The sequence below is a fragment of the Phaethon aethereus genome (genome assembly GCF_964289735.1).
Source record: "Phaethon aethereus genome assembly, chromosome: 4".
Classification (NCBI taxonomy): Eukaryota; Metazoa; Chordata; class Aves; order Phaethontiformes; family Phaethontidae; genus Phaethon; species Phaethon aethereus.
The window spans coordinates 74,931,553-74,944,714 of record NC_138578.1 but is presented as its reverse complement, the minus strand read 5'-3'; the positions used below and the strand labels follow the sequence as shown (position 1 = coordinate 74,944,714).

Here is a 13,162-nt window from a genome sequence, read left to right as displayed (position 1 = left end):
TGTTGGATCTTTGCAGGGAGAGTATGCGCCTACAAAATTCTCAGGAGTGAAAATATATTCTGTTCATGAATGTAATCTGTCCATTATTTCTTACAGTGGAGAAAATGCTGTTGATATTCAGGCGCTTACACATGCAATCAAACTTCAAGTAGTCATCAAAATTAGTAGTAGAATCAGCAAAATAATACCAGTATCAGCATAATCCAGATGAAGTCACTACGACGTTAGTTTTTTGCATGTCATTCTGTGTGGAAACAGAGTGACAGTCTTTTACATGGGAATTTATTCCCTCTCTACAGGCTCTCTAATATTGGAAGCAACTCCAGACCAATTTTCTTGTTCTGTTTTCCTGAACGTTTATAGGAATCTCTGAATGGTATGGGCAGGTTGATAGCTCTGCAAAGTCTTGTCTATTTTAGTGTCACATTTAACAATCTAAAATGTGACCTGTACTGGTTTTTTTTTTTTTAGTCTTTTATACTCATTTTCCTTCTGTCCCGTGTTACTCTCTTCATTTTGAGTGTCTGTTTTTATTTGAATTCTTGAAAGGCTGCTCTGTGGCCTATTCTGTGAAGTAATGCATCTCTACTTCTTTGGTTTATACATGTTTTAGAGTAATCATGTTGCAGAACTTACTAATAAACTACTGTGATTTTCCCCATGGAATCAGTACCTCTACCCTTACAATTTTCATAAGTGGCCTTTGAACTGCTTCCATATTTTTGATACAGAGCAAAGCTGGATGTGTTAATCTGGAAACAACCTTTAGCAGATCAGAAGTTTGCCTTTCTGGTATCTCATTAATTTTTCTGCTTTTATGGTCCAAAAAACATAAGTGTTTTTACTTTGTAATGCTTACTGTCACTGCCTCTGATCTTTTTCAGTATTACTTCTCTTGTGTCAAAGATATTCAGCTAGTAGAAAAACTGTTTTGATTGTGGGTGTGGTTTATGTGTGTGTTTGGTTTTGGTCTGTTTGTTGTTTTTTAAATTTAGTAGATGTGGTAAGCTTGATGCGCTGCTTTTATTCCCAGTAGTTAACAAAGGTACACTCTTGAGGAGAACGCATAAGGCCAGTGCACTAGTCGTCTTGCTGCAAACTGCATGTCTTGCTGTTTCTCATTATTAATTCAATAGGCATTCAGTAAAACTGTTTCATGTGAAAGTTGTTCTACCTAGTCATTTTGGATTTAACTTGCAGACAAGATTCGAAGATTCTTAAACATTCCGGCGATACCAGTGCGCACTGTGTATGTCTTGTTCCTCTGTTGCCTTTTGTAATCCTAGAAAACTCTAGAAACACTGCCTGAGATCAGTGCTTTGCAAGACCCTGCTACTTCTTGAGTTTCAGTTAAAACGACTTATTTTGTTTGAAGGGTGGGCAGAGATAGAGGAGGAAATATAAAACTGCTATGGGCACCAATTTTCTGCTATCATTAAAAGCTGGGACCAGTAGCGTTGGGGGTCTTTTACGTTTTCTAAAAAACAATTAGGATTTGTACAAAGCTTGATGTTTTTGTGACTTTTTAATGCATTATCCTGTAGTAAAATCCGTGACTGTCAAGGCAGAGGTTCTATGGTATTGAGACAACTAGTGCTTCATGGCAGTAGTTGAGAAAAGGATTCTGACATTCTACTGACATTCTGCCTCTGAAACGAGAGTTCATCTTATTTTATGGCAAAACAGAGGCCATCTATAATGTTTTAGAGCTGTTGCTCTCCAGCAGTTTCTTTCAGGATCTTAGTGGAGACTTGTTACGCTGTTTGTTCCTCAGTATTTCTGGATGGCGTTTGCTTCCTGAAGAGCAGCATAGATTCTAACAACCAGCTGTTCTTACCTCCCTGGACTGCTCTAGACCAGATTTCTGGAGATCTCTCATGAGGCTTTCAGAAATAATCTAACTGCTCTTGCCCTCGTTCCATCTGGACATTCTTGTCTGACACCTTTCTGGTGTTGACAGCATGTCCAAAGCAGCTCTTGGCATCCAAAACAGTACTCGGTCTAATTTCATTTTCAGTTTTACGGTGAAGATCTCGTGCTTGTCCGTCAAGTATGGACATAGAATGGAATGTTTGTGTCTCTGTTCAGGTGGTATTTATTTTTGAATTGTGCTTTCTAATGCTTTCTTCTAAATATGGGTACCAATAACATTTGAATATGAAGATGACTTGGGCCAATCAATAACCCACACAGATTTGGTGATGGGATTTGGATACCTCTTTTCAACAGTGAAGACAATTCAGATATTACAATGACACAAGGCACAGACCACACATCAGTCTTTTCCAAACTAGTGTCCATAGAGTTCTGTATATCCAATGAAAAAACTAAATGCTTAAGTCACTTGAAAGATACAGCAGCTATCCAGGCAAGCATCTTCTGTATGAAAAAGCCAATGGCTACTGAAGTCATTAGCTTTACTATATGATTAGAGAAGAAAAGCTAAAAACCTTAGCATTAAAGAATCTCTGATACAGCTGCTTTTGTCCATTGGAACTTACTGTTCTTAGCATTGCTAATGTTTTACTTTTATTTGTGTAACTTTTTATCTGGCTTGTATGACAAATGTTATAAATGTAAATATGCTAACTTGTATAAGATTACAGTTAACTTTACTTTAAAATTGCTTGTAATAAACTGTTGATCTGGTGTATACAGAACACGTACAAGATGGCTTTTTACTATAACATCTGTTAGATGTTATGCGGTAGCTACTAGAAATGGCTTTTCCCTTAGTACAAAAAACAAACCAACCCACAAAACAACAAAAAAAACCCCAAAACAAACCACAAATAAAAATCCTTATGAGCTGAGTCCTGTGAACTTCTATAGGTATTCTGTGCCCAGACTGCCATGCAGTTGGGGCTGGTATCCTGTTTCTTTTGTGGGGAGAAAAAGAAAATTGATAATTCTGTGACTTAAGATAGAATTCAGTTAGACTGTTTGGGTGCTGTTTGATTTACTGCTTAATGGTGGATATTCCCTGGTGGAAGCACTGATGTGTCTGTAAGAGTAATTAATGAGACCTGTTTTCTCCTTTATATTAACCTGTTGATAAAATTAAAAAAAAAAATCTGTAGTAGGTTTTTTTTAAATCTAAAAAAATTAATGTAGCATTTTTCAGAATATCTTCTTGTTTTGTTTTTGATTGCTTTGTAGTCTCTGTACTTCTCAGGCTCCTGCAAGTTACTGCCCGATTGCAGATGTATCTTAATTTTCTTTTGTCAGGGAGAACTGGTGACTGCGTCAAAGGCAATAATTGAGAAAGAATATCAGCCAAAAGTCATAGTGAGCACAACAGGACCAAACCCCTTCAATAAGCTCACTGATCGAGAACTAGAAGAATATCGCAAAGAAGTAGAAAGAAAGCAGAAGGGACCAGAAGGTTGGTTTCTCTGTGTGTGTTTTTTCTGCAATAGACTATAATAACAGCAAGTTTACTAATTGGAAGGTGGGTTACCTGCAAAGGCCATGGATAAATTATCCAGCTTTTGTGTGTTTCAGTTTTTCCAGTGTGAATTAGAAATTTAAAAAGCATACTGGAGGTAGAATATGTGATCTAAATGTTAATGGAGTATTCTGTAAAAGGCATAGATCTTATTTTAAAACTTACCCTAGCAGACGAACTGGAGTGTTTAGTATGGCCAGTTACTGCTGCTATTGTGAAGTTGAAAGCTTGAAACTTAAGTCAGAAAAACTCTTTAGGTACTGCAAAGTGTTGCAGAATGTTCCACTTTGTTTCCCTTTGCGCTAGAGATAGAGAACAGCATCATTCTCTCACCCTAGACTAACTTGTTGAAAACTGTGGATGTGGGAAATCTGTTGAATGGTGAAGATACAGAACAACATTTGATTGCTGCTTCAAAATGGCACGTCTTGGGGACTTCCCCTAAAACGGACTTTCTAAATTTTCACAGAATTACGAGAGAATTGTGCTGTAAAAAAGAGATCATTACTGCATCTGAAGCGGTTATCCTGCTTTACTTCTCTATAGTTTTAAGGGATGATACTTAGGATGCGCATTTGTTGTTAAGTTTTGAATTCAGATGATGCAGGAACCAGAAGTGCCATTTATTTTGCAGTGTGCTCTCCCTGCTTCTGCTTTTTGATAAGGCAACACAGGAGCCAGTGTAGACTGTTACATGTTCGGTTAATCAAGTATCGGGCTGTGTGGGGTGGGATGCTCTGCTGTTATGCCTGTATAACTGCGTACGTTTATTGTCTCAGTAACATTGCTACATCCTTCTTAGATAAGCTATCAAAGTATGGAGAGACTGTGTTACTGAGACAGACACCAGCTGGGGAACAGAGTACATTGCTTAGAAATCAGACCATCAGTGAGCAAAATACGTCAGATAAAAAATCTCTGGATTTGAAAGGCAGATCCAAAACCTTTCAAGGAACAGATACGAAGACTTTGCAGGATCGTGACATATCATCACTGTCTAAATCTTTAGATAACACTCAGTTTGCTGCTGCATGGGTTTCTTGTCAGACCACGCAGCAAGTCATCACACATCTTAACCGAGAAGAGCCAGATGGACAGAAGTCCTCCCATAAGGAATTTCATACTGCAGTGATCAAAGCATTAAGGTCCAATCCTGACCTTTTGGCTGAGGCCTCAGGTATTACTAACATGGTACAGTTGGGCTTGCAATCTAAGGAACAACCTCTTTACCTACACCGTTGGGAGATTCTGTCAGTTGACTCTCGTCTGTGGGACTGATTGCACTTGTAACTGTTCAGGTGAACTGTATGGAACAATGCTTTAATATTGTTCTCTATATACGGTGTACTCCTTATTAATGTTTTCCTTTGGATATAGGGCTGTTTAAACCTGGAAGCGAGGGGGACCCTCCTTACTAATAACAAATTCACAAACCACTGTGAAATCTGTTTTGAATCATTTACTTACTGCATGTTTCTCTGATTACTTGTGCAGTCGTCTTTTCTTTTGGGATGCAATTTTGTTTACTCCAAGTTTCAGCAATACAAAGCAAGCAAAAGAGAGTTACCTTGTGTAGGTCTGATAGCATTTCCTTCCCCCCTCACCCCCCCATATTTGCTTATACCTTCCTTTGTGGTTTTTCCTCACAGCTTCCTTTAGAACAGCATGATAAAGCAATTCATAAACAATTACATTCTTCATGTCCTCTTATGGGGCGGGCGGGATGGCCCACACACCACAGAGCTCAACTGTGACTTCAACAGTGTTTTTAATATCAAACTATCACTTAATTCTCTTTTGCTTGTTTTGGTGTTATTTAATATCCTGGCAGAATTTTGACTCAGAAAAATGTATTTGTATCCTGTCTGTATGGAGCAAAAGGACACTTTGGTTTTCTCACATGCTGAAAGGGTTTGTCTGCCTTTTTAATGTCTCTTTGTCTACATCTGCAGAACCTTCAGAAGATGGCAGACAGCAGAAAGAGCGAAGTGCCCCTGATCATGCTGCAGCTCGCACTCCTCCCAGTACGCCAATTAAAATAGAGGAAGGTATGTTCTTCTGATTTGAGGGCCAGGGGAAACCAGTAACTGCATCATTAGTGACTGACGCATGAAAATATATGAACTAGTATCTAATAAAGGTAAATTATTTCTTGTATTTTATTTTTATACTACCTAAAATATATGAAACTGAACTATGAGTATAATAGGAGTTATGTTTACAATAATAAAGAAGTGTGCATTAATATAAAGACAAAATTTCATCTCTTTATAATTGCCTTGTCATCTCTTGGTGTTTCTCAACTGATTTACCCTTTTGTACATTTCCTGCGAGAAAGACTTGCTCTTATGAAATGAAATAGTGTCTGATGCTGAACCAGACACAAATTTAGATGCTTTGGTATATCTTCTTCACTGATTGCACATTTCTTAAGCATTATTGTACTTGGATTACACCTCAGTAAATATTTTTTCCAACTCAATTTGAATCTAAATATCACTGTTTGCTCACCTTAGGTGGTAGTCATAACTAAAATGAGAGCAGGGCTGGTAAAGTCTACAATTTCCTCAAAAAAGGATAAAATAACAATCTTGAACAGGTGTAATCTAATTTTTGTCTTGTTTCCTTTACCTTGTACATTGGATATATCACTTGTCTGTTAGTCTTCCATTCACTACTTCATCTCATTCTGTTTTCTACAAGAATGGTTGCACCATTCTTCTAACTTAACACAATGGCTGTGATGAATGCATAGATTCTCTACTTGTGCTTTTTTCTTCTTGTGGCTGCGTTACAAACAGGAGATGGATATGCTAAAGAGTACCTGTTACCATAGTAAGTATCATTCCATAATCTGACCTGCTTATGTGCTTTGCTTCACTCTTGCATCTTTGTTTTCTAAGGTTTTTTTTGTTGGATTTGCTTTTTTTTAAAGCAGGCTTTTTCAGTTGAGATGCTGATTTCTTTAGTTCTTGATTTCGTTAAACTCTAGGTAGTTACAGATCTTACATTAAAATGCACTCCCCCTTTAAAAGAGACTGTGACAGTGACATCATGTGTTTCCATATCTATATGTCCGATTCCTCAGTTTCATAAGGAATAGTCTGAAGTTGTCTTTCAGATATAGCTGAAACAGATCTGGGAGTTTCTGCTGCACCAGTTTGCTGCTACCTACACAGCTTGGACCTGGTAATTAAATGGAAGAAAGTTCCTAATCTGTTCCAGTGCAAAAGTGTTACCACTGCCACTGATTTAAATCTACCCAGCAGGCTTCTGCACAGAAGTGGATGTGGAACTACTCCTCTGTTGTATATGTCAGCTGTAGGGAAATTCAAATTCCAGCCAAGGAACAGCAGCAACTTCTACAGCTGTTTCAGCTAGATCTGCTGGGCTGCATCAGATTATACTTTAAAGTAATACGGATGTTTGGCCCCTTCCATGTGTATGTCCTGTTCTATCTGAAAGTCAGCGTGTTTGTCATCGATATGAAAGTCAAACTACATTGTAGACAACTGTGTTGTTACTAATGAACCTGAAAATTCTTTTAAACTGAAATTCTTTTAAACTTTTTGTTCCACAAACTCTTCTAGTTGTGTAAGTTTTAGAGTACAAACATAAACTTATTTTAAGAGTAAATGGAAGTCTACGCCATGACAACTTTGGCAGAAGTTTTGTTGAATGACAATGTTCTCTGTATACAGCCACTTCTCAACCTTTTTTCCTCATATTGTTTCTACTTAAGTGTAGCTGAAGTCAGGAGAATGTTTTGTGTTAACTCAGTTATAGCCTAGTTTGTATGTTTGTCCACGTTTGTGCTGGGGAAAAAAAAAAACAACCCTAAACCTTTTATTTCCATAAGTAATGTGAATTGTAAACATACACCAGTATTAATGTTACTTCTCAAACTCTTATGCTACAGTATATGTAAAGGGAGAGCATGGATGTAGACATGATTATTCTAAAAAACTTAGAAATTTTGAGGTACTTGCTGAGTTCTTAAACTGTAAATAGGTTTTGCAGCAAGATGGATTTTTAAACCTTCCTAGTTACGTTCCTGAAATCCATCAAGTAGAATAGCAAGACGTTTACATATTGTACACTTTATCGAATGTGGAATTTGTAAATCTCCCTAATTCTGGTAGAATGTTGCCCTTAGCGATCTAGATAAACAGATGTTTGTTCAATTCCAGCATAATGTTAATCTCTTTAGTGAAGATGATGGTAATTTGACAAATTGGGAGGGATAGCAGTCCTGGATTAATGAGTTATAAAACTGTTTCTATTTATCCAATGCTTAGGCCAACTGGCAAATGCTGTTTGCATGCCTCTAGCTTCCTATTCTTTAAGAATTTATAATCCCTTTTTTAAAACTTTAAAACATTCTTTTAAACTTCTTTTAAAAAGATAAAATAAAACTGACAATCTACTGTGGTGCCTATTCTAAGAACTGGGCCAGCTAATGAATAGAGCAGAGTATTTTCAGCTGGAGGGGATGTACAGTGATCATCTAGTCCAGCTGTTTGACCAGTTCAGGGCTGACCAAAAGTTAAAGCCTGTTGTTAAGGGCATTGTCCAAAAGCCTCTTAAACCCTGACGGGCGTGGGGCATCGCCCACCTCTCTGGGAAGCCTGTTCCAGCGCTTGATCGCCCTCTCGGGAAAGAAATGCTTCCCGACGTCCAGCCTGCACCTCCCCTGGCGCGGCTTTGAACCATTCCCATGTGTCCTGTTGCTGGATCCCAGGGAGTGGAGCTCAGCCATGCTTTCAGTTAAATCCTGAAAAGTAAAATGAAATCCAAAAAGAGTGTAGTGGTAGTGAAGAACTGCAGGTGGTACTTTTGACAAATTTGTCTCGCATACGTACACGGGTTAAACTAGAGCTTCAGGAGGCAGCTTGTAATGCACATAATTGCTTTCTCTTTTTTTACTCTGTTTTAAATCCTGCCTGCATTGTAACTTTTAAACTGCTAACTTGTGCATTCTGAGTGTTTGGCACTGAATACTAGTGTGTTTTGTTTATTTAACCTATTAGAAGTTCATGATGCTGTAGGCAAAACATGTTGGGTTTTCGAGTAGGTATTCACAGCACAGAGCCCCCTCAGATACATTAGAAGATTATTAATCCCATCTGGCAGAAATAAAAAGAACACTCATTGTCATTTCCATGGGAAAAATGAGGAAGTATCAAGTATTTTCTGTAAATTCTTGTGAAAGCCTTCAGTCCTTTCAAATTAAAATGAACAAGATTTTAAAAGGGGAAGAAACAGTTTGCCTGCCTTTTGTGCCTGACAATGCGTATGGCCTGGATTTTGTTCCAAATTCCTCTTTATGTAATATCAACGGGGACGTATTTGGCACAGCTAACGAGGTCCTTCTCTGCTACAGTGCAGTGATGAACATCACAGGGAGCTTTAAAAAGTGCTCGTTGTTAAACATAGATACACAAAGAGGAGCTTTAAACAGAACAGCTCTGAAGCACAGCGATGTTACAGTTGAGGGGGTAGTGGTAAAGTTCCCCTTTGGACATAAAGTTATCACTAGACTTTTGATGTTTCTTTACCCGTGGGTGAGGTTTGCTGTTAAATATCACATACATCTGAAAAAAAAAATAGCTGTGTCGCCTAACCTGCTGAGCTCATTTAATTTGATAGAATACATGGACTTGACTTACAGGAATCCATAATGTATACTCATATCTTGCAAAATAAGTGAAGCCTTTGTGATAGGAAATATTCTGAAGGAACATCTGTTAGATCTTGTGGAAGAATATTATGAAAATCCAAGCATTGTGATTAAAAATTGGCAAGCCAACGGTTTAGAAATTGATGGATTTGCATGTATTGGATCACTGCAAACCAGCAGTTATTTTTATGCCACCAAAAGAAAAAAAGAATCAAGATACAGAATTTCATGACGCTCTCTTCCATGCCAGTGAGAATTGTAGGTTTAAATCCTGTTTACTGTACCAAAATCTCATGGTGCTTGCAAATTTTATGAATAAAACATGAGAGAAGTCTAAACAGTTACTTTCTTGCTGGTTTACACCCACATGACGGAATTCAGCTTTATCTGTTTTGTGGTAAGAAGCTTGAAACCAACCAAAACTTTTGTGAATATCTTATTTCTGTCTCTGTGCCCAAAGCTAAAGGAGAACAGACCTATTACAAAGGCTTTTATGCAGAGTAAATATATTAGGTTTTTTTATAGAGAGCGCTCACCATCAACTTGCTTGGCTTTCTCTGTTCTAGGGACACTTAGGTAAACTAACAGTGTCATTGTCTGTCCGTCCACTAGAGACACAGCAGGACCAGACCTACAGAGATGACAGTGACGCTGCAACTTTCAAGCAAACCCTCCCAGATCTCACCCCTGATGAGCCTTCAGAAGCACTCGGCTTCCCTCCCTTAGGAAAGGAGGAAGGGAGATGTGATGATGATGTGCCCAAAAGCCAAACGGAACCACCTGCAGTGGAAAATAAGGAACCTCAGTCTCCACCCGCTGAAGAGCCAGTAACACCAGCAGCGGAGGAGGGGACGGCAGCTGATGCAGGTAGCGATGAATCTCCAGGGAAGTCCCCATCGAAAAAGAAAAAGAAGTTTCGCACTCCTTCCTTCCTGAAGAAGAGCAAAAAGAAGAGTGACTCCTAAAGGCCAAACACACTGCAGAAACACTGTCATATTTTAAAATTCATTAACCACTAGAATGTACCAGATCGTACTGAAGTGTTTTGTCTTATTAGGTACATGAATGCAGCAAGTAATCCAACCAGCCCCTCAAGTTATGGCTTGATTGTTTAAGGTTATAACCAGAAACTAATGTCCAAAAAGGTGCTAATCCTGTGTTTTCAGCAGCTGCCACAGATCTGATCCCTAATTTGTAATCAAATGTGGAAGGCATTCAATCACTATTTTTAATTTAAAGCCTGCACTGCTTTAAGAAAGAATTAAAAAAAAATTCACAACTAAAAATAAAACACACATTGCTTACCACAAGAAGTGTTCTTTTCCAATATTCTGTTCCAAGTCACAAGTAAATTCCTTCTTAAATTCTGACTTTTAGAGAGGATGCTTTTGCAGTGGTGATTTCAAGGGAGTTGTATTCCTGGACTGACACGTAAACTTCTGCAAGCTTGCAATTACTGATCATGTTTTAGTCAAGCTTTGAGGCTGTCCGGCCCTTCCTCTCTTCCTCCCCTCTGACTATTGTAACAAAATGAAGGTGTTTTTCACTTTGTTTTATTTTATAACTGGCACTTGAAATCATCTTTGATGTCTAGGACTGAAATAACTGTTGTGTGTTCCACTCATGTTGTGTGTTGAAAGAGCCCAATCTTTTTATTTTTTTCTAGTGAGTACAGTTTAAGGGAAATTTGTCTTTCAGTCTTGCCTCCCTAAGAATCATTTGTAATTTGGCTGTTAGAAAAGGTTAAAAAGTAACTGTATTACAAGTATATCAGAAGTTTTTCAGCTGGCACTGTGGTGCAGTTGTGTGTTGGGCCTTAGCACGGGCTTTTTGCACCCTCTTAAAACCCCCTTGGGTGCCCATGCAAAGCTGTTGCGTATAAACCCCATTTGCGGCCTTTTGTGTTCCTTCCCATCATAAAAATGTAAATGCATTACACTGAATATTTAACCTTTTGTTATATTAATTATTTTCACTTACAAAAACTGGCATTTCTTTAATATTTCTGTTGCCAGCAGTGAAGTACAGAAATCCCCAGTAACCTTAAAGGTGTGTTTTCACAGTTCGCTCTAAATGTTTAATATGTAGCATGGCAAAGAACATGACTTTCACCACTGAATTCACTGTTTTCCAGTTGCTGCCATGCTTCTGTCTGTCACTAATCGTAGCAGTAGTTTCAGATCAGATGGATAAAGCTTGCAGGAATTCTCCAGAAACCATGTGGAATTGCCCCTGCCGAAGGTGCAGCGGGTTGGTAATCCTTCCTGGTTCCTGCTGCCAGCATTTCTGGCTTTAACAGCAGAGAACGTCGACACCCCTGCGTGGGAGAGGGCGACACGCAGTTGTGCAGTAAGTGTGTGTAACAGAATCCGGTGTAACCTTTTAGGACAATATTAAACGTTGCAATTGGTAAAATAGCAGACTGATGCCTTACATTCACGCAGCAGAAAGCATCAAGCGAGCAGCAGGCTGAGCGGTTGGACGTGGCTGCGGATGAACGAGGCCTGTGCTAGGATGGGAGGTGCTGATGCTGGGGGAAGCAGCCCAAAGGAGAATTGGAGCCGGAAGGCTTCAAGTGAGGGAAGAGGTTTCGGGGTGGTGGTTGGTGTGGTGAGCGAGGACAGGTGGCCCATTGTGGAGGGGGCAGAGGTACGGTGGAGCAGAAGCTGTGGTGAGGCAGTATGCGGGAGAGGCCCCCGAACAGTGATGTTTAGTCCAGACTGCATGGCGCGAATGGCTTTCCGCTTGTACTTTAACCTTGTATGTCACCTGTACACTAGGAAGCATACAGTACTTATTTTGCTAAATTGTGTTTTACTGCAGGGTTGTAATTAAATGACTGCTCTATGTTTCAGTTCTTTAACGGACTCCCTCCATTTATCTTGGCCACATATGCAATGACTCTTAATTTCTAATTTTGTAGTTTGTTCTTTTAATTCTTTGTATTACAATATGAAATGTAGTCATGTATGGTATGGTTACACACTTTGGGGCAGAAAAAAAGTCCTGCATTTTTTTTTTCTTTCTTGTATCATTAAGTTCTACTCACAAATAAAACTCTTAAAAAAAAAAAAAACCACAAAACTTTTCCTGCTCTGCTTTCAAAACTTGTGCAGTTTTATTCTACAGGTGCAGCCTGTTGACTTTTATTAGCTTGCTCTTTTAAGGATTAATGTGTTAATTAACGATTGCTTTAGTGTATGGGGCCTCCATGCCAGGGGTGGCTGGTGGTGGGCTTCTGGGCTGGCGTCCTGGACCCTGCTTGGGCTAAGCCAAATGGCTACTGTAGTTCATTAGTGACTGGACTAGACAAGTGTACAGTGTAACCATTTATTTGTAACACAAGAACAACAGTGCTTGGTCATCAAAGAAACATCCCACAGTACTAGAAATGAAATATAAAATATCTCTCTAAATTTAAGTGTATACATACTAAAAACAGTCCACCTGTGCTGAAGTGTCAGTTGGGCTCAGAAAGCCTGTAGTATGCTGCTCGCTTTTGTTTTTGAGTGTCAGGTTTTCAGGCAGCTGGTATAGCTTTTGCCAGGTCTGCTGAGCATCGGCAGTGATCTCATGGCAGTTGTGCAGAAACTACCCAGTATTTGTTCTCTGCTGCCCAAAAGCAGCCTTGGGGGCAGAGCTTTGGCCTGGCCTTTGATGATGACAAAGGGAGAGAAGCAGAGGAGAGCTGTGTGCGCTGCAGCGCGGTGGTCAACAGCACTTGCTGGCAAGTTGGGATTGCGCTGTCCCATGATGTTGTCATGTCAGGCTCTGCTTGTCTGGTGACCTTAATGCTTTACTCTGTTTTGGTTTGGGGGTGTTTTTCTATTCTCAAAGTTAGCCCAGCTGGCTGGGAGGCCAACTTAAACCTACCTGCTTGTGGAGAGCTGTAAGAATCCTGAACTCTCTTGTTGCAAATGGCTGTTGCCTGTCCCTTTCCAACAAACCAAAATCCCCCTCCTCCTCCTCCTATCTGATCTGCAGCATCTGTGCCAGGAGTCAGGCTGTGTAGGATCCTTGGGAGCTGGCGATAG

At 39.4% G+C, this 13,162-nt stretch overlaps 1 protein-coding gene across 7 annotated transcripts in view; it reads left to right on the top strand.

Annotated features, from left to right (window-relative positions):
* The window catches only part of ADD1 (adducin 1), a gene marked incomplete at both ends in the record, with an annotated part of 30,455 nt that extends 20,362 nt beyond the window's left edge, over positions 1–10,093 (top strand). For 3 of the 7 annotated variants that reach the window (XM_081999300.1, XM_081999301.1, XM_081999299.1), the window contains 3 exons: positions 3,229–3,385; positions 5,401–5,496; positions 9,741–10,093. In XM_081999300.1, coding sequence (XP_081855426.1) covers positions 3,229–3,385; positions 5,401–5,496; positions 9,741–10,093 — 606 coding nt within the window. Of the gene's footprint in view, positions 1–3,228; positions 3,400–4,250; positions 4,626–5,400; positions 5,497–9,740 lie in introns of all 7 variants that reach the window. The other 4 variants (XM_081999296.1, XM_081999295.1, XM_081999298.1 and 1 more) reach the window with 3 other exon arrangements.
* Positions 10,094–13,162: the final 3,069 nt, after the last annotated feature.